General features: G+C 51.5%; 1 protein-coding gene across 3 annotated transcripts in view; it reads right to left on the reverse strand.

Moving 5' to 3' along the window:
- Positions 1 to 21,140, reverse strand: part of ASH1L (ASH1 like histone lysine methyltransferase) — a 67,207-nt gene extending 46,067 nt beyond the window's left edge. For 2 of the 3 annotated variants that reach the window (XR_010309023.1, XM_064176051.1), the window contains exons 1-3: positions 20,959 to 21,140; positions 12,887 to 13,394; positions 2,872 to 7,627 (exon numbers count right to left, since the gene is read on the reverse strand). Coding sequence is in view for 2 of the 3 variants with exons in the window: in XM_064176051.1 (XP_064032121.1) it covers positions 2,872 to 7,627; positions 12,887 to 13,309 (5,179 nt within the window). In the remaining variant the exon portion in view is untranslated. The remainder of the gene's footprint in view (positions 1 to 2,871; positions 7,628 to 12,886; positions 13,395 to 20,958) is intronic. The other variant, XM_064176052.1, reaches the window with a different exon arrangement.
- Positions 21,141 to 21,220: the final 80 nt, after the last annotated feature.

Here is a 21,220-nt window from a genome sequence, read left to right on the forward strand (position 1 = left end):
TGATACACTGCACAGAGGATGTAGGGCACTGGGAGCTCAGAGACGAACCCTGAGCTGCCACCAGTCCCACCCTCACCAGCTGGTGCCCACTGCACCCAACACGCTGAGAGCAATGCAGGGCACCTGAAACCAGGCAACGCAGCCTGTAAGAAGAGAGGGAGTGACCCAGAGCCTTCACAAGCAGGTTTCAGCTTAAACCAGCTCTGCCTTTTCTCTTAATTAGGTTGTTTCTCCCGCAAAACCCAACCCAGATCATTAGCTGCGATGGAAATCCTCAGGAAATTCCCAGACCTGCAGGAATTCCCAGCTACCACAAGTGCCTCTGGGAGCCAAATGTAACCCTTTTGATGACCCAGCACTTGGAATTTTCCTTTCCCTTGCTGCAGGACAAGGAACCTCACAGCTTTATTGCTTTCTCCTGGCTCACCCCCGCCTCAAATAGTTTCAGCAAGATGAAATAGGATGAAGTAATATGGACTTGCAAAAGAAGCCAGGCACCTCCGACTGCCCTGAAAGTAAGCAAAACATAAAACTCCCCAGTGCCAAAAGCCCTTCCAGGCATCCACAGTCAGAGCAGGGAGGCGGCAGGAGCCTCGGGGAATACCACAGGAAAAGGAAGATGAGAGTGAGGAGCATGTGGAGGGATTTATTGTTCCTCACTGGTAGTTGGTTGTTTGCTTGGCTCTTGGCCTGTGGAGTATTAGTCACAAGTGGGTTTGGACAAACGTTTTCAATTTCAAGGGAGAGTGTAGGCAAGCAGTGGAAAGAGGGAGGAGAAGGCATCAGCCTTCCTGTACACATCAGAAGCAAGCACCAGACACTTCTCCTTTTGCAGGTCATTCCTGTCATGCAGTCCCACTAAAGTGTTCGTGGCAGTTAAGACAGTGAAAATGATTCCCACAAATTGCTGCAAGACTCAAGTACAGCAGGAAGTGACACCTAAGCTTGTGACGTAGAGAATTCAGTTTCCCAGGGAGGTGGTGGAGTCGCTGTCCCTGGAGGTAGTCAAGAAAAGACAGGATGAGGCACTTGGTGCCATGGTCTGGTTGATTGGATAGGGCTGGGTGTTAGGTTGGACTGGATGAGCTTGGAGGTCTCTTCCAGCCTGCTTGATTCTATGATTTCAAGGCTGAAATTTCACATTAGGTCTTTTTTTTCCTCCCTGAGGAGCAATGGTTTGAAGCTAGAGCAAGGTAGGTTTAGGTTGGACATCAGGAGGAAATTCTGCACTATGAGAGTGGGGAAACACTGGAGCAGGTTGCCCAGAGAGGTGCTGGAGGCCTCACAACTGGAGACATTTGAGGTCAAGCTTGATGGGGGCCTGACCTAGCTAGAAGTGTCCTTGCTGAGTGCAAGGCAGTTGGACAAGATGCCCTGGGAGGGTCCTTCCAGCCTGATGCATCCTGTGACAAGATACTGCTCAAGGTGGAACCCTCACACCCTGCTGCCACTATGATCCTTGTGGTCCCTTCCAACCCTGACTGCTTCTAGGATACAGAAAAGGACAGTTAAGGCCCTGGGGAATGGCATTCTTGCAGCACATCTCTTGTTCCACCGGGAAACCAGATGTGTCTGGTTCTTCCCACCCCCTCCCCCAAATCTGCTGCTGGAAGCAAGGGGGCAGCCCATGTGGAAACACAACCTTCACTTCCTCAGTTCCAGAAGGCCTTTTCCTTCAACAGCAACACTGTGAGAGCATCACTGCAGCCTCAGCTGCCTCTATTTCAGCTTTGCCTAAGGCTACACATGAAGGTAGTTTCCCAGCTCTGCATAAAGCAGTCATGACAAGGTTTGGTCTTAGGCGTTGCCAGCATCACTCAGCAACTGTTCTGAGCTACTGTTGGAGGCCTCAAGTCAGGGATCCAAAGTTACACTGATGCAGAGATTATCAAAACAGCTAAAATAGGACTCAGAAAAAGGAAATGTTTTCTTCAGCAATATTATTCACAACAGTAGTACCTCCAGCTAGACTAAACCAAACCAACCAAACCTCCACCAACCCCAGACATGGCCTTAACCACCAGAAATGTTTAGCTCATTTCTCCAGGAAGTTAAAGCTGAAGGGCAAGGAGAAAGCATCCTTAGCACATACACATACAGCAAAAGCTGGTGGGAAAAGGTGCTCAGACAGTCCCAAAAGCAGTTCTGGAGGAGACACCACACGAGTCTGCACAGAACACTGCTCTAAGAGAAGGGAGACACTCAGGACCGAGAGCAAGAGTAGTCCTGACATCACAGAACCATAGAATTGCTGAGGCTGGAAGAGGCCTCTGAGATCATCCAGTCCAAGCACTCACCTAGAGCTCACAATCCCACTGCTGCTGCTAAGCCACTGCCACTCACCCACATCCCTCAGCATCACACCTATGCTTCCTTTAAACACCTTCAGGGATGGTGACTCCACCACCACTTCGGGCAGCCTGTTCCAGTGCCTGAGAACCTTTTCTGGGAAGAAATTCTTCTTAATATCCAACCTGAACCTCCCTTTGCACACCGTGAGGCTGCTTCCTCTTGTCCTGTCACTTGTTGCATGTCAGAAGAGACCAACCCCCACCTGGCTCCAGCCTCCTTGGCGGGAGTTGTAGAGGATGATGAGATTCCCCTCTCAGCCTCCTCTTCTGAAGGCTAAAAAGCCTCAGTTCCCTCAGCTGCTCCTCTCCACACCTTTCTCTAGACCCTTCACCAGCTTTGTTGCCTTTCTCTGGACAAGCTCCTGTAGAAAGAGGCCAAAACGTGACCCCAGAATTCGAGGTGTGGCCTCACCAAATTGAACACACGGAAAGATTCCTACAGCTGCCCTCCTCTCCTAGCAGGTTTGCTACAAGATAAAATCCCAGGCCTGCAGGCCAGGCCCCAGCAGAGCTCCCTTACCTGGCAGAGGCTGAAGGGCCTTCTCGACGGAAGGCAGCGGCTCCTTTCGGAGAGGCCGAGTTAGTGAAGAAGGGTCCTGGGCACTGAAGAGTCCAGGGCTGTCAGTTAACTTTTTACGTCCGTTGGTGCTGGCAGAGTTTGTGGCTCTGCAGCTGCCTATTGCACTTGTGAAAAGATTTGTGTGTTCATCGTTGCTGCCTGGCTCGGAGCTGGGAGTAAAACCCCCCAGGGACAGACCCGGGGAGCTCTCTGCGCAGTCTATCTGCAGCGGTGTCTGCAAGCCCAGCGCTAAGGAGTTAGACTCCGAAGGCTCTCTCCTGACCCACTGCTCGTCTCTGCTTAGCAAACCCTTTGGGGGTGAGAGGTGCGGACAGGACATGTGACACCTGTGCTTCTCTTTGTGTTTGTACCTCTCGCCAACAGCCTCCTTCCCAAATCTGTAGCGCTTCAAGGACTCCAGAACCGTTCTAGGAGAGCTGTTGGCTGCGATCGTGTCCATGGCCACCTGCGGCTGCTCGGAAGAGCGATGCTCCCGGTGTTTGTGGCGATGCCTGTGCTTGTGTTCCAGCATCCAGCCGTAAGCCATTTCGGGTGGAACGCTGGGATAGGTGCTCATGGACAAGAGCGGAGTCCTGCTCGTGGTGAGGAAAGCCTCCTGGCGTAGAAGTTTATGCTTCTTCTTGTGGTATTTGGTGGGGTTGAGAAGCAAGTGGCCTGTATGCATGTAAGAAGGTGGTGGCAGGGGAGTAGTGAAAGAAGGAGAAGGTGGAGGAGGGTAAAGAGTGGGGGGGTACCTTCCATAATAGCCTAAGCCTATGGGAGCAGCTGCGAGGGGAGAGGGAGAGTAAGGCATGCCATAGGAGGGGTAGAACCCGGTGCTGGAGAGAGGGAAGCTGAGGCTGTGCATGAAGGGCATTTCTGCCATAGCCTCCCGCATCTTGGGGGGTCTGCCTCTCTTCTTCTTTAGATCAGGTTTTCTAATGTAGTGCAAAGGATCCAAAGGAAAAGTTGGATGAGTGTAGAAACTGTTGAAATTTATCCGGAAGATGGTAGGCAGCAAATCCCTGGGGATAAAATGGTGACTCCTGTGGGTTATCCTAATTTCACTTAACCGACTGATCAGCTCCTCCAGCTCGGCGAGGAAGTCTGGGTCCTGCCTGCCCCGCAGCTGGGGGTATTTCTTTTTCCTTTTCCTCTTCTGCCTCTTCATTTTGTCGTAGCTCAGGTAGTCGTGGCTGCGGCGCTTGCACTTGTGTTTGTGCTTCTCTTTGAGGTTGCTCAGGACGGTGGAGGTCTCGGGTGGGAGGAGGGAAACGTGATCGAACGAGTGCCTCTTCTTCTTCTGCCCGCAGAACTTCTCGGCCCGGTCCGAGGTGCTGTTGTTGTCGGTGCCGATGCCGCTGTCGCTGGGGATGGTCTCGTCGCTGTGCGACTCGCTGACGGGGGAAGGGGTAGCTTCCTTCAGCGACGTCAGCTCGCTCAAGTGAGAAGGGGAATTTGGTAACAGGGTAGGTGGGGACAGCCTCCTCCTCCCCTTAGCAGCTTTCTTCATGGCAAGCGTCTGAACCACGCTTCCCTGTCTGGAGTGTAAGTGTAAATAGGGCACCGAGCTGGGCTCGATGAAGCCTGCGTCGCTGCTGACAGGGCTCTGGCCCCCACTCACGACAGAAGACTGGGAGCAAACTGGAGATGGAAGAATCTCTGAACTAGGAGCTGCTGAGGGCAGCAAGTGGGGAAGTACTTGTCCTAGTGATGTACCAGGGGCTTGCTGGGCAGACTTCTCCAGCACCGTCAAGCTGGCAGAACCGCTGGTTAAAAGCCCATTCAGGACAGCTTTAGGTTTCCTTCCTCTCCTTTTTCCTATATAAATGGTTCCTTTCTTGCTGACATTTATTTGCTGGCCTAATTTGGAACCAAAGGTGGCAGCAAGAGTTGAAACTGTGTTGTGGAGCTTGGATTGCACTTTCCCTTTGTTATTTGGTTCCACTGTAGTAGAGAGAATCTGGTTCAGAAGTTTCTTCCTCTTCAGAGTTTTCATTTTGTTTATTTTTCGAATGATTGTTTTCATCAACTGTCCATTATTTCTCTTTCCAACTTTTCTTTCTGAGTCTACTTCCAAATCAGTCATGCTACAAAGAGCAGGCTTCTGGACATCCTCTGGCCCTCGGAGCTGGTCCTTTCTCTCAAAGAAGTCCCCGCTCCGATGCTGATCGCTTTCAGCCCCTATCTTGCTCGAGGAGTTCTCTGTTCCGACAAAAGGTGCCACAGAAAGAATTGGAGGCTTCATTTTAATCGATGACCTGATTTGCCTTTTAGGCCTCCCTCTCTTTTTAGGAAAAGGTTGTCCTGATAGGCTCTGTTTTAGGGAAGGAATTTCCACTTCAGGCTGTAAAATTGGAGGTTCCTGCTCTTCTTTTGACTGCACAGAAAAGACCTTCGACGCTGGGATCTTGAGAGTTCTTTTGGGAGGACCTTCAAGCTCCGGCATCTCCTTGGCTTTAGGTCTTCCTCTTTTGGGCTTGTACAGGTCAGGTAAGAAATCATCTGACATACACAAGCTGGAGGGTTGCTTGTGACTGCTGTAGAACTTTTGAGCTTGCTTGTCAGTCTCAGCCAGCAGTGCGAGAGGCTGCCCGTTAGCTTCACTGAGTTTGGGCAACTGATGCTTGACGAAGTCATGCTCCACGAAGGGAGAGGACCCCATGTTCTTCAGGAATTTGGCCTGCTCCAAATTACTGCTCGACAGGGCACTGTAGGAAATGTTTTTAAAAAGCTCTGACCTTTCTAATTCTAGACCCTTGGGAGGTCTACACGAACTTCTGGACACCACTTTTGTCCATCGAGGTTTCCTTCCTTTTCTTTTCTTTAAGGGTTTCGATTGCTGAGTAGGGCTCAGGCTCTTTGCTCCTTGGCAGGATTTATCTGATGCAGCTATTGCACCAATCTTGAGGAACTGCTTGCTGCTAAACAAGCTTGTAAAACTAACTACTGAAGGGGTGACAGTAGCATGGATGCTCGTTTCAGCTGCCAGAATGGGCTTTTTCCCCGTGGCAGGGCTCGTTCTTGAAGTTTCGATGTAAGCAGCTTTGGAATCACTTAAATCTTTCTCGGCACCTTTAAAATCGGTGCCGAGAGCATGGTTCAATGCTCTGTTTAGATTCAGCAGTGGACTGTCAGAAGAAAACTGAGTTTTGCCCATTGGATCTGAAATACCTTCTAGGAGGTCTGCTGTGGAACTTAAATGCAACGAGTTAGATGCTAACTGTGAAGACGTCGTCGAGAGGCTCCTGTTTGAGCTGGTAATGGCCACGGTGGGCGAAGGCGATGGGAGATTTCCCTCTCCCACGGCGCTGAACGGGGACTTTGCTGTGGAGACGTCTGAAGCACCTCCTGTTCTGAAGTCTGGTGAGGTGCAGTAGACTGGAGGCTGTTTCTCATGCTTGGCTGTCTCATAAATGCCTTTGTCACTGGCTGGGTAAGCGTCCTGTGGCACGCGGGGTCCTTCGCTCAGAGGCTCTTTGCCCACATCGCCCATTTCTTTCCGAATTGCAAACTTCTCCAAGATGCTTTCTTTGCTCTGCCTCCCCAGATGCTTCTCGAATTGTTTGCCAGCAGGGTTTTCCTTCAGTAAATCTGCAGTCTCATGGCTTTCAAGGCTGCTGAGGTTTGAATTGCAAGGAAGCTTAAAGGGTTCCGAGGCAGGCAGCATCGAGTCTGAAAGCAGAGTTCCAGGGTCCTTGCTGACCAAACCAGATGGACTGCTGATCCCTGCTGGCTTCTTCCCAGAGTCCTTGCTAACCAATCCCACTGGACTGCTAATTCCTGGCATATTCTTCCCAGAATCTTTGTTAACAGGTCCCACTGGGCTGCCAATCCCTGGTGTCTTCCTTCCAGAATCTTTGTTAGTCAAGACTGTCACACTGCCAGTCCCTGCCATCTTTCTCCCAGAATCCTTGTTACCCAGTGCTGGAGGAGTATTTATTCCCAACAACTTCTTCCCAGCATCCTTGTTAACCAATCCTGCTGGAGTGCCAAACCCTGATGGCTTCTTGACAGACTCCTTACCAGTCAATCCAGTTGGAGTGCTGATAGCTGGAAGCTTCCTCCCAACATCTTTGCTGATTAACCCAATCGCAGAGCTGCTCACTGCCTGTTTCTTCCCAGACTCCTTGTTAACTAACCCACTTGGAGTGCTGATCCCTGGTGGCCTCTTTCCAGAGTCCTTGTTAACCAATCCCATTAAGGGGCCAATCCCTTGTGGCTTCTTCCCAGAGTCTTTGTTAACCAATATGGCTGCACTACCAATCCCTAATGGCTTCTTCCCTGAGTCCTTGTTAACCAACCCAACAGCAATACCAGATCCTGGCAATTTCTTTACCAAATCTTTAGTAACTAAACCACCTGCAGTTATGGTTCCTGGTAGCTTCTTCCCAGAGTCTTTAACCAAACCAGATGCACTTCCATTTCCAGGCTTCTTCTGCTTTGTTTTGGAAGACTTTGAAGGGGGACAAGTTGCAATGAGTTGAGCCAATTTTTCTGTGACAGTTGTTGCTCCATTAATTTGTGTTCTATCCTTTAAGTCAGAATTATGGCTACTGATAAGAGTCGGAGGAGATGACTTGATATAATCTGTCATTTCAGAGTGCAATGGGGAAACTTTCTTAGTTAAAGGATTTGTTTCTACTTGTGTACCTTCTTCCACATGTAACTCAACTGTTGCAACTTCTCCAGCTTTCTTGTACAGCTTTGAGGGGTCCTGGAATAAAAAAATAATAATTCAATAATAATCAAAATCATTAACAACAACCAAAACTAATCAACTCTTTAGGAACAGAACATAAAGACTCTACCAGTAACACAACATCTTTTGATGTAGAGATGGTTATAGAATCACAGAATTTCTCAGATGGGAAAAGACCTTCAAGCTCCTTGAGTCCAATCATTAGTTTCACACAGACAAGTCCTTGACTAAACCAAATCCCTCAGCACAACATCTAATTGCTCTGAATCGCTGTAGTTGGGAAGGACCATGAGGATTATCCAGTCCAATCTTCATCCCAGCATCCTTCATCACCAGACCATAGCCTCAAGCAACACATCCACTCTCCTTTTAAACACCTCCAGGGATGGCGACTCCACTACCTCCCTGGGCAGCCTGTTTCAGTGCCTGACCACTTGCTCAGGAAAGAACTTCCTCCCAACATCCAACCTAAACCTCCCCTGATGCAACTTGAGGCCATTTCCTCTTGTCCTATCATTAGTAATTTGGGAGAGGAGACCAGCTCCAGCCTCACTACAACCTCCTTTTAGGTAGTTGTAGAGAGTAACATAGTCCCATCTCAGCCTCCTCCTCTCCAGACTAAACCACCCCAGCTCCCTCAGCTGCTCCTCAGAGGTTATGTTTTCCAAACCTCTCATCAGCCTCCTTGCCCTTCTCTGCACCTGCTCCAGCATCTCAATGTCCCTCCTATACTGTGGTGACCAAAACTGGACACAGTACTTGAGGTGTGGTCTCACCAGTGCTGAGTTAATTCCTCTTTTTGATAGTAGGGGGATGATACAGACACATGCTCTACGATCCTATTCATTTTAAGCCAAATATATTGCAGTGGACATGTGGAAGCTTTTCTGATGTTAACGAAACCCAAACTTGCTCCCAGTCCTCAATCTGAATTACCACAGGATGTTAGGGGTAGGAAGGGACCCAAAGAGATTACTGAGTCCAATCCTGCTGCCAGAGCAGGACCAGAGAATTCAGTGCAGGTCACACAGGAATGCATCCAGACAGGCCCTGAAAGGCTCCAGAGAAGGAGACTCCACAACCTCTCTGGGCAGCCTGTTCCAGTGCTCTGAGATCCTTACAGCACAGAAGTTCTTCCTCACTCAGACCCTTGGTGTGCCAGAAGCCAGGTTTCACTGTCAGGATCCCTGCCCTAGCAGCCTAAATGCTGCCAGAGAGCAGAGGAGATTTCACAAGGGCAGTTGAGATGTCACTGATCAAAGTTCTCCTGGGGGAGGGTGGCCATGAGCATCCTCTGAGGACGTCTCCATCACTGATGTCTCTGAACTGCTGCAGCAGCAGAACAAAACCCATCCCACTTGTGCTGCTTGCTGGTTTTAAAGCTGTGGTGTAAACCAGTCTGTGGCCTATGGAGAGCAGTTTGGCACCTGGCCCAGCCTTCCCGTGGCAGCTGCAACGTTATGGAAATGCTGCTGGAGCATCATGTTTGAGGAGCTTCCCCCCCAGCTTCAACCCCCCTCACACTCACAAAATCTACAGCTGGGAGGCAGGGAGAAGCCATCCCCTGTCCCACTGCACTGGAGACAACCAAGGTGCCAAAGCATTCCTGAAGTAACTTCTGTTGCACAGTCAACTCCACCATAGGAGAAGCAGAGATCTCAAGTGCAGAACTCCTCACAGAGTGCTTATAACCAGCACAGCACTGCAGAGCCCCAGCAGCTCCCAGGCAGTGTGTCCAGTCTCTTGTTCTCATCGTTCTGCTGCTGGCAGCTGCTTCATGTGCAGCACACCCAGGGCTGTGGTGATCTCTGGTGAGCCCTGCTCACTGCTGCCCTGAGCAAAGGCAGGCTCTCACACAGGGGAAGCAGGGTCAGATCTTACTGAAGACAGTACTGTGAGGACTACTGACAAAGCCCTCCCAACTGAAAGCAGCCTCCCCTAACATCTTCTGGGTGTTTCACCTAACTCAGCTCATCTGTCTGCAAATGAGCACCTCCTGTCCCTGCAGAATCACAGAACTGCTGAGGTTGGAAGAGACCTTTGAGATCCTCCAGTCCAGCCTAGAGCTCACAATCTCACCACTGCTACTAAACCATCTCCATCAGAACCACATCTATGTGGCTTTGAAACACCTTCAGGGATGGGGACTGCACCACATCCCTAGGCAGGCTGGGCCTACCCTGAGAACACTTTCTGGGAAAAGATCCTTCCTCATATCCAACCTGAACCTCTCCTAGTAAAACCTGAGGCAGCTTCCTCTTGTCCTGTCACTTGTTGCATGTAAGAAGAGACCAATCTTCACCTGGCACCAACCTCCTTTCAGAGCATTGTAGAGGGCAATGAGACTCCCCTCAGCCTCTGCTTGTGAAGGCTGAACAGCCCAATCCTCCTGACACCCACCCCTGAAGTACTGATCAGCACTGACGAGATCCCTCTCAGCCTGCTCTTCTCCAGACTAAAAAGCCTCAATTCTCTCAGTCTTTCCTAATCACAGAGATGTTTCATTAGCATTTGCTTCCCAGCCTTCTCATTTCCATGTGGAATGTGATGGATCTCTTGCAGAAGAGCCTTGTATACAACCCAAGATGTCAAAGGTGAAGAGCCCATGCTGTCACCATCTGTATTTAAACATCAATTGTTCTCCCTGGGAAAGAAAAACCTCCCAGGACAATGAGAGAGGTTCCATACTTCAGGGCTGTCTTGGCTAGTAAGAGATTTGCAGCTGCAAGCAGTACCTCAGGCGGGCACCTGGAGTTCAGCTCCAGATTGGCTTCGATGCTCAACTCATGGCAAAGAAAAACCACAGACACAAAGCAAGCCACCAAGTGATGAGTGCAGTGCAAACTGATGCTCCTCCAATGGTTTTCCAGATAAAGTTAGAGAGATCATTAGAAAGAAGAAGTTCTGAAGTGGAAGAATGTAAACCAAAGGCCCACAGCCAAAGTTTGGAAGTTACATAATGTACCACTTGAGGATCTGAAAATGCCTTTCTGTTTAGAACAGAGGAAAACTCAGCACAGTTGCATGGTAGAGGCTGGGAAAAGGGACTGTAGGCATTCCCTCCAACATGCAGCACATCTGTTCTTTCCAGGCCATTAACTGATGGCTCTCTTTGAAGATCTCTTCCTCAAGGAAAACTCAGGCCTGAGTATGCAACGGAAATAAAGAGGAGTTGAGGCTGGCAGACAAAGGTTGCATCAGCACAAGACAAAAGGCATTTTCCTTCCCTCTGGGCAGGCTCTACCTTAGGAGATCTGCCAGGACAGGTATATGCAGGCAGCCTTATGGATAGGACCCTTCAGCCCTGGGAACTGCTGGAACAGGAGCTCTCTGGAGAGCGTTCCAGACAAGCACTCGCTGTGTTCCCTTGCTGGTGCTGTAGAGCTGAGTGAGGCCACACAAGGAATGCACATGGAAACTGGGAGAGACTGGGAAACACAGATGGATGCAGGAAAAAAGGAAATGTGGGGAAAAGCTCAGCTCTGCACCGGCTTGGCATGCACTGGAAAGGAGGAAGAGGTTGAGGGGAGACCTCATTGCTCTCTACAGCCACCTGAGACCACTGATGGCTTCTCCCAATGACAGGATAAGAGAGTACACCCTCGAGCTGCACCAGGGGAGGTTTAGATTGGATACGAAGAACAACTTCTGTCGTGAAAGAGTGGCCAGGCCTTGGAACAGGCTGCCCAGGGAGGTTGTGGAGTCTCCATCCCTGAAGGCACTCAAGAAACGAGTAGATGTGGCACTTTGTGACATGGCCTGGTGGTCATGGGGGAGCTGGGCAGAATGTTTGACTGGATGATCTTGGAAGTCTTTTCCAATCTTAATGATTCAATGAAAGCAGACAGAGTGTGGAGAGTGTACTCCAGCACTCTATTACTTAGCAAAACTTCCAGATGCACTGGGCAGAAGAACATGCTGGAACAAAACACCTCTCAAACTTTGCATCTCTGTAACTGCATTCACAGTTCTTGCCCTATCTGCTGTTGCTGCTCTTACTTGTTACATCATGCAGATAATAGAAACAAAGACATCCTCAAGGCAGGGCTATCTCCTTACACTTGGAAAATACCTGGCACACCTCTTAAACCAGTGTCCTCAGGTGCAGTTTAGCACCAGGCTGTTTTCTAACAAATCTGGAAACAGAACTGTCAGGGTTGGAAGGGACCTCAAGGATCATGCAGCTCCAGCCCCACTGCCTGGCAGAGACACCTCACACCAGAGCGGGTTGCTCACAGCCACATTCAGCCTGGCCTTAAGAACATCCAGGAATGAGGCTTCCAGCACCTCCCTGGGCAATCCCTTCCATGGTCTCAGCACCCTTATGGTGAAGAACTTCTTCCTAACATCCAATCCAAATCTCCCCTTCTCTAGCTTGGATTCATTCCCCTTGATCCTATCACTACTCAGCACCCTAAAAAGTTCCTCCCCAGCTTTCTTGTAGCCCCTTTCAGATAATGGAAGGCCACAATAAGGTCTCCTGGGAGCCATCTCTTCTCCAGGCTGAACAACCCCAATTCTCTCAGCCTGTACTCATAGGAGAGGAGCTGCAGCCTTCTGATCAGCCTCATGGCCCTCCTCTGAACACGTTCATTGCCCTGTGTCAGAGAAGAGACACAACAAAAACAAAGGTTCTGGCAGGTAAGAAAAGGGATCTTGGTGCTAGGGACAAGCACAACAAAGCCACAGCCCATTAGAAAAGACAAACCCCCACTTTCTTCTATACAAGAGACTAAAAATGATGTTATTATGTTGCAGATATTTGCCTGTCATCTTCATTCAAGGTAGGATGGGAATTATCCTTCACCACTGTTAAAAAAAAAAGTGGGAAAGCTGTGAAAAAGCAAAAGCTTTTTTTGGGGGGGAGTCAATGGAAACAAAGTGAAATAATTTCTAAGCTCAGAATCTCCAATAGCAGAGCTTACACAGAATCACAGAATGGGTTGGGTGGGAAGGAACCCTAAAAATCATCCAGTTCCAACCCCCTGCCACAGGCAGGGACACCTTCCACTAGCTCACATTGTTCAAGGCCACGTCAACCTGGCCTTCAACACCTCCAAAGAGGAGACATCCACAACCTCCCTGGGCAACCCGTTCCAGGGTCTCCCCACCCTCATTCTGCAGAATTTCTTCCTAATCATCAGTCTCAATCTCCCCTCTTCCAGCTCAGCAAAGCAGGCAGCAGCAGCAGGCGCTCAAGCAGAGCTGCCAGAAGCTGTTAGACACAGTTTACATCTGCTGCGAGTCGCCGAACGCTCCCGAGCCACTACTCACTTGCTTTGCAGGACAGTGCTCGTTCTTCTCATCTGTCATCTTCCCACTCTTTGGTGCCCTCCTTGGTTGCTTGATGCTGGTTTTTATAGCAGGCCGGCACACATAGTTCTCCAGGTTCTTGGGGGGCTTTTTGGTTCTCTTTGCTTGCAGCCCAATCTTCAGCTTCAGGTTTCCCTCTGAAAAGTTTGTTTCCTTCACCGAGAACTGTTGCTGTGCATCGCTCAGAGCCTCGCTCTTCCCACGCTCAGGACTGTTCCCCTCTCGACTCTTCCTTTTGCTGTCGTCTTCTTCCTTGGCACAGCTTTCCAGCTCTCCTTCTCCCTTTCCCACCAAGGTGCCAATGCTGGCTGCAGAGGGGCTCTTCCCAGAAAACCCGTCAGAATCAGAGCCCAAGCCTAACATAGCAGTGCTCCGAGGGTCCATCACAGGCAGGGAAGTTCAGGGAAGGTTTACAGAGATATGTTCCACAGAAGATCTGTTCTACCACTGGCAGCCAGCATCTTTTACTCTGGAGAAGGAAGAAAAAGAAGACTAAAATAAAAAGCAAGCCAGAATTCATTTTGGGGTTATTTTTTTTCTAGCAGAAACTAACTCTAAAAACCAATCAGAAAGCAAAACATCAGATTTCAGCTAAGCACCAGCACACAGCTGAGGTTTTACAACTCCAAAACCCCCAATTTAGCTGTAAACTCACTTCTGAATGATAGCAAAAAAAAAATCAAAAGCATGTGAAGATTGTTATATAATCTCCAGTTTCTCCACTTCAAATGATGGTTAAGGGGTTTAATATTGATCAAAATGGTTTCTTTTCTAGGGAGTCCAAACCTGGACACAGTGCTCCAGGTGTAGCCTCACCTCTTTACCACAAGATATCAGAGGGAACTTCACTTTTCACAGGCTCACAGGATGTCAGGGGTTGGAAGGGACCCAAAGAGACCATCCAGTCCAATCCACCTGCCAGAGCAGGAGCATCCAATCTAGCTCAGGGCACATAAGAACACATCCAGACAGGCCTGGAAAGTCTCCAGGGAAGGAGACTCCACAACTCCTCTGGGGAGCCTGTGCCAGCGTTCTGGGACCCTTAGAGTCAAGAAGTTGCCCCTTGTGTTGAGCTGGAACCTCCTGTGCTGCAGCTTCCATCCATTGCTCCTTGTCCTATCCCAGGGAGCAGTGAGCAGAGCCTGTCTGTCCCCCTGCCGACCTCCAGCCCTCAGATGTTTATAAACACTGATTAAATCCCCTCTCAGTCTTCTCTTCTCCAGACTAAGCAGCCCCAGGTCCCTCAGCCTCTCCTCATCAGGCAGTGCTCTCCAGTCCCCACATCATCCTTGCAGCCTCTCCAGCAGTCCCTGTCCCTCTGAAACTGGAGAGCCCAAAACTGAAGACAGTATTCAAGATAAGGTCTCAGCAGGGCAGAGTTGATGGGAAAGAGAACTTGCCTGGATCTGCTGGACACACTCAGGACCCCACTGGCCTTCTTGGCCACAAGGGCACATTGCTGTGCCATGGATATTCCCCCCCAGCACTCCCAGGTCCCTCTTCACAGAGCTGCTCTCCAGCAGATCACCTCCCAACCTGTACTGCTGCAGTTTATTCTTCCTCCCAGGTGCAAGACTCTGCACCTGTCCCTGTTGAACCTCATTTGGTTCCTCTGTGCCCAGCTCTTGTCTGTCCTCATAAAGCTTTCACCTTAAAAAGCAGAAACTGACTTGAATCCACTCGCTAAGGCCAAGGTTTCAGCCCCTGGCTGCCTCCTGCGCTAACATCTCCAAGCCCCGAGCTGCTGCTTCCTCCTGTGGCCAAGAACAAACCAAACCTGTGCTCCTCTGTTATGTTTCTATTGCTGAAGATGCAAATGCAGTACATTGGCAACTACTGAAGAGGACAAATCACAGCTACAAAGGAGCAGCTCAGCACAGACATTACAATGGGGTCAGATATTTAGGAGATGAAGTAAGAGAAGGGACAGAGAAATGTTTACAGAACTGGGGACTTGGAAACCAGTAGCTTTCAAAAGAGACCTCTGTGCACTCCTGGGGAAATGTGACAGCCACAAGGACAGAGCCCATCCCTGCAGCACACAGACAACTACCAGGTGCTTTCCACACTGCCATGGCAACCCCTTGCCCCTACCCATGGCCATGGCACTCTGCACTGCTCCGGAGCTAACCCTGCTTAGCTGCAGCAGCTTCCTCGAGTTTCAGGAGCCAAACCACAACCATGCAAGTGGTCAGAGTGATAGAATCCTAGAACTGCTGAGGTTGAAAGAGACCTTTGTGATCAGCACTTTGTCATTTCAGAAAGCACATCTGGCAGAAAAAGGTCTGAACAACCCCCCCCCAATGCACTGAGAAGAGCATCCCAAGACTAAGCCCACAGGAGAAGGCTCCAAGAAGACCTTATGGTGGCCTTAGAGGAGCTGAAGGGGGTCTACAAGAAAGCTGAGCAGGGACTTTTTGGGGTGTCAGGTAGTGATAGGACTGGGGGGAATGGATACAAGCTGGAGGAGGGGAGACTTAGATTAGTCACTACGAAGTTATTCACCGTAAAGGTGCTGAGACACTGGAAAAGGTTGCCCAAGGAGGTGGTGGAAGCCTCATCCCTGGAGGTTTTTAAGGCCAGGATGGATGTGGCTCTGGGCAATCTGCTCTGGTGGGAGGTGTCCCTGCCCATGGCAGGGGGGTTGGAACTGGATGAGCTTTGAGGTAATTTCCACCCCAAAGCAATGGAATCATAGAATGGTTTAGGTTGGAAGGGACCTCAAAGCTCAGCCAGTCCCAAGCCCCTGCCATAGGCAAGGACACCTCCCACTAGAACAGGTCACTCAAGGCCTCATCCAACCTGGTCTTTAATACTACCAGGGAGGGAGCAGCCACAACCTCCCTGGGCAACCTTTCCATCAGGTTGGAAGGTGTCCTTGCCCATGGCAGAGGGGATGGAACTGGGTAATCCTTGAGGTCCCTTCTGACCCTGACTCTGGTCACAGAACTGTGACTGATTACAATTCTGGTAATTAGAGAGAGTCTCCTTTTGACAACCAGAAAACATGGGGAGAGCAGTGTGCCATGGGGCTGGAAAGCAAGTCAGTGGCAGGTCCTACTCCAGGGTCCAGCGTTCAGTCCACTGGGCTGCACTGTCACCAATGAGAAGCTTTTCTGCCCATGCCTATGCAAACTGGCCAGCAGTGAAACAATTCCAAGTTAAGTACTTGAATTTTAATCCATCAAGTTGAAGAAAAGGAGAGAATCCTACAGGGCACTCCTGCAACATTCCCATCTCTGTCCACACAAACATCTCCTTCCCTAGTGACTGTGGTTCAGAACAGCTACAACACTGCAGTCATTTTCTTACAGATAAAATTAATTAATAAGCTCAGCATCTGAAACCAAATTAAAATGCACCAGAGCCCATCTCCACAGCTGCCTTTGGCTCCACATTTACCTCAGAGCAAGACTCTGTGTAAGCCATTAACAGCCTCGCACTGACCTCCCAAAGTGCAAGCGCAGGCTTGAGAGCAAAAGGGCAAGAACTGTGTTCAAATCTTCTCCGTGAGAGCTCAGAAGCAGGAACTGTCCTTAGAAACAAGTGCCACGACTGACAGCTCTCCTAAACACCCAGCAGGTCAGTTTATTTATCCACTAATTCCTCTCTCCACAGACAACAAACGCTAATCCTGAGCCTAATCATCGTTTCGCCTCAATCACTGTAATCTGCTTCTCTCTGGCTCTCCAATTACCCCACTCAAACCCACACGAAAACGTAGCTGCCAATTGGATCACTTTCACAAGGGGGAACTGAGGAGATTTCATCTCTCTGCGTCCCAAGGATGCTGCTGCTTCCCTGCCACATCAAGTTCAAGGCAGTGTGGAACTGTCCCTTGGCTCTTCACTTGCTCTCGTTCCTCGACCCTTCCCAATTCACCAGTAACAACCAGTACAAGAGTTCTCTTTTCTTCCTCTATTTCACCTTGACACCACTGCTCTCTCTGTGCTGCTCTTCACACTTGCTTATGCCCTGCTCACAGCAGGCTACAGGACCTTTACCATTCTTTTTGCAGGTCCTGTCTTACAATCTCCTTGTAGAAGCCAACTGATGACAGGTACAGGAACTCCCCCCAGGCTGGGCACTGCTGAGGCCACATCTCAGATCCTGAGGTCAGTTTTGGGCCATTCATTCCCAGAAGGACATTGAGGGGCTGGAGTGGGTCCACAGAAGGGCAACGAAGCTGAGGAAGAGCCTGGAGAACAGGACTGGGGAGAAACAGCTGAGGGAGCTGAGGGTGTTCAGCCTGGAGAAGAGGAGGCTGAGGGGAGACCTCATTGCTCTCAACAGCTCCTTGAGAGGAGGCTGAAGCCAGGTGGGGGTTGGGCTCTTCTGTCATGCAACAAGTGAGAGGATAAGAGGGAACTGCCTCAAGTTGTGCCAGGTGAGGTTCAGGTTGGATATTTGGAAGAACTTCTTCCCAGAAAGAGTTCTCAGGCACTGGCCCAGGCTGGCCAGGGAGGTGGTGGAGTTCCCATCCCTGGAGGTGCTTAAAAGCTGCATGGACCTGGCAGTGGTGGGATTGTGACCTGCAGGTGAGTGGTTGGACTGGGATCAACTCAGACCTCCTCCAGCCTCATCAGTTCGAGGCTTCAACAAAAACTTGCATGGACTCACCCTGCAAACTCACAGGATTTGGCATTCCCAAGCTACCCAATCTCCCCGTGCGGGGGAAGGTCCAAACTGTGTCTTTGACCTCCGGGTTTGGTTCACAACTTAGCAGCTCTGGTTTTCAACCCTACCAGGGCCTTCTTCAGGGCAGGGAGATGGACAATGGCCTTGCAAAGCTCCTTCTTTGCTGATACTGATCCCTGCAGGAGATCTCTGCCTGCCTGCACTCCCAAGAGCTCTCCAAGCCTCCAGTTAGATGTTTCCTAAGCTTGCACTCTGTCATCTCCCCACACTGCTTCAGGACTCCCAAGGCCAAAAAGCATCCTTCCAATCATGCTGCACAGTGTCCTACACCCAGCCAAGAACTCTGCTCAGCAGCTCCTGTCCCTCTGCTGACACCCTGCAGACCCTCACCAGCTTTCTCCAAAGCAACATCAACATCTTCACTTAAAGATTGGTTTTATTCTGATGAAGGCAGCTGCCTTTTCCCTGAAGACTGTTTCAGGACCTACTCCACATTTTGCAACCACTTTCATGCAGAGGATCTTAGACCAATGTGGATTTTGATAGATTAAGAACCATCAGGTACCAAATCTCCACACAGCCTTACAAATTCTGGTCAAAACAGAACCTAACCACCCCCCACTGAACACAGCACATTCCCAGTCTCTCATCCAGCAGATTCTGCAGGTTCCCTCTCAGCCTCCTCTGCTCCAGACCAAACAGTTCCAGCTCCCTCAGTTGCTCCTCTCCAAACCTATTCTCTAGACCCTTCATCAGCTTTGCTGCCCTCAGTGTGAGGGTACCTGACAATGTTCTACCCAAGTGCTGGCAGCAGAGACAAAATGGGCCACAGGTTGGGCCAGCAACAGTAGTGGGACACTTGGACAGGCTGAGGGAGTTGGGGCTGTTCAGTCTGGAGAAGGCTCTCAGGAGACCTTATTGTGGCTTTCCAGTATCTGAAAAGGGCTTAGAAGAAAGCTGGGGAGGGACTTTTTAGGGTGCTAGGTAGTGAGAGGACTGGGAGTAATGGATCTAAGCTAGAGGAGGAGAGATTTGGATTAGACATTAGGAAGAAGTTCTTCACCATAAGGGTGCTGAGACCCTGGAAAAGGTTGCCCAGGGAGATGCTGGAAGCTTCATCCCTGGATGTTTTTAAGGCCAGGGTGGATGTGGCTCTGGGCAACCTGCTCTGGTGTGAGGTGTCCCTGCCAGGCAGTGGGGCTGGAGCTGGATGATCCTTGAGGTCTCTTCCAACCCTGACAGTTCTCTTTCCAGCCTGATGCTAAACTGCACCTGAGGACACTGGTTTAAGGGGTGTGCCAGGTATCTCCCAAGTGCAAGGAGTTCTTCACTATAAGGGTGCTGAGACACTGGAACAGGTTGCCCAGGAAAGCCTCATCCCTGGAAGTTTTAAAGGCCAGGATGGATGTGGCTCTGGGCAACCTGATCTAATGTTGAGGTGTCCCTGCCCATGGCAGGGGGGTTGGAACTGGATGACCCTTGAGGTCCTTTCCAACTCTGACAATTCTGTGACTCTTAATTACCACTCAAACACTCACTGCTTTTTAGATGGCTGCTGACAGTCTGCAGCAATCAAACACTTCTCAAGTCCACAAAAAGTTTGTGATGATTTTGTCTTTAAAGATGTCCTGAGACCCCCTCCAAATAAACCCCCCAACTCTTACACTCCTATACAGTTTCCAACAGCTACTGAAGCTTTGACTTCTGACTAAGGAATGCTGCTTAGGAACTTGAGCAGGCAGACAGATGATGATTTTAGAGCCTATTTCTATCCATATGTTCAACCAGCTGCTAGAACCTCCACGCAGAGGCAGAACGCATCAGAGATGGTCTGAAGGTCCTCAAGGATGACCACACCAAACAAGACTTTCAGGATTCCCCCCAGCACATCCCCTCTGTGTTCTTGGAAACTGCTGCTTCTGCAGGTGCAATCCTCACTAATGCAGGAAGGTAATAAAAGAAACACTGAAAGACTGAAAACTAAAACTCCACTCCAGTGGACCAAGGGAAAGTTAAATATCTTTTTCCCCACACATCCATCCTGCAACTCCTCAGATCTCTCCTAACAAAACAAAAGCCACTTTTAAGAACCCAGAACCTCCTCAAGCTTTGCTCCTGACAATGCACAACTACCAGGAGTGTAAATGAGTGTCCTGAGGCCACCTGATGGAAAGCCACATTCCAATGTGTGTCTGGTTCTCGGCTAGGTAATTAACAGGGTGAAGGAACCACAAACCAAAAGGAGGAAAAGCACGAGTTAGAAAAGTCAGGAGGATGTCTAACAGAAACCAAGAGGCAGCAACAGATCCAAACTTCTGACCTGAGAGCTGGGTAAGGCTAAAATACTTCAGGCAATTTCCCAGCCAATAAAACTACAGCAGGATTAAAAATCCAAGGAAAGTAACATTTCAGAAGTACGAGTTGGAGAGGGAGGGAGGGAGGATCACAAGCAGAGACGTCTACAAGCCACTGACCTAGTAAACGAGCCAACATCCCAACGGCAAACACCAGAAAGGCAGCAGAGAGACCCCCGCAGCCCCGAGCTCGCTACCCCAGACCCCGCACTGCCGCCTGTCCCCTCCAGGCGCTGGGCTACAGCCCGCGGCACCTCCGCTCCACCGAGCGGCCGAAGTTTCGGGGATGCGGAGCCCTGCGCACAGCCCCGAGCAGGGCACTCAAACTTCCTGAAACGCCCCGGGGGCGGCGGGCGGGCAGGGGCGGGCGGGGGCCGCTGTCCGGGGTGCCCCCAGCGCAGCACCGGCCCAGCTGTCAGGTGACAGCCGCCCCCCCCGCTCCCGCGGGGCCCGACACAACGCATGAGCGCGGCTGTCAGGCTCTTCCCACCCCCGCAGGGCACGGGCCCGGCCTCGGGTGTCCCGCCGGCACTCACGGGCCTCCCCGCGGGCAGCGCTCCTGTCACCGCGACCCCTCCAGCCGCGCCGCACCGCCCCGCTGCCGGGCCCCGCTGCCGGGGGATCCCCGCCTCCCTCTCCCGGCGCGGGCCCGGTTGTCAGGGATCCTCCGCCCCCTCCTGGCGCGGGCCCGGCTGTCAGGGATCCCCCGCCCCGCTTCACCCAAGGGCCCTGCCGGGGTCCCCCGCCGCACTTGGGGCGCGGACCCTAACGGACCACCCCCCACCCCGCGCACGCCCGCCGCCACCGGGGATCCCCCGCCGCCGCCCCGACAAGCCCCGCCGCCGGGGGTGCGCCCGCGAACGGGGCCCGGAGCGGCGCGGCGGGGCGGGGATGCCGAGCAGCGCGCGCCTCGGCGCCGGTGCGGGGCGGGGCGGCCCCCGCGGCGGCTCCCCGGCCAAGCTCCCCTCCCCCCGGGCTCCGGGCCTGAGGCGGTCCCAGTCCCCGCCCGCCGCCCGCTCGCTCGCCCGCCCCGCTCCTCACCGTGTCAGCGACAACACGGCCGGGGCCGAGGACGGGCTCCTCCGCGCCGCATCTTCCCGGCCGCTCAGCGCGGACGGGGCCAGGGCGGGACCCGGACCGACCGGCCGCCGCTTCGGCCCTGCTCCGAGCCGAGGCAGCGAAACCAAAATGGCGGCGGCTCCTGCTCCACCGCGAGCGAGCGCCCGGCGCCCCGCCCTCCCCGCGCGCGGCCCCGCCCCCGGCCGGCCACACCCCTCGGCGGCGGCCCCGCCCCCGCCGCGAG

This window comes from Pogoniulus pusillus, chromosome 43 (assembly GCF_015220805.1).
Source record: "Pogoniulus pusillus isolate bPogPus1 chromosome 43, bPogPus1.pri, whole genome shotgun sequence".
Taxonomy (NCBI): Eukaryota; Metazoa; Chordata; class Aves; order Piciformes; family Lybiidae; genus Pogoniulus; species Pogoniulus pusillus.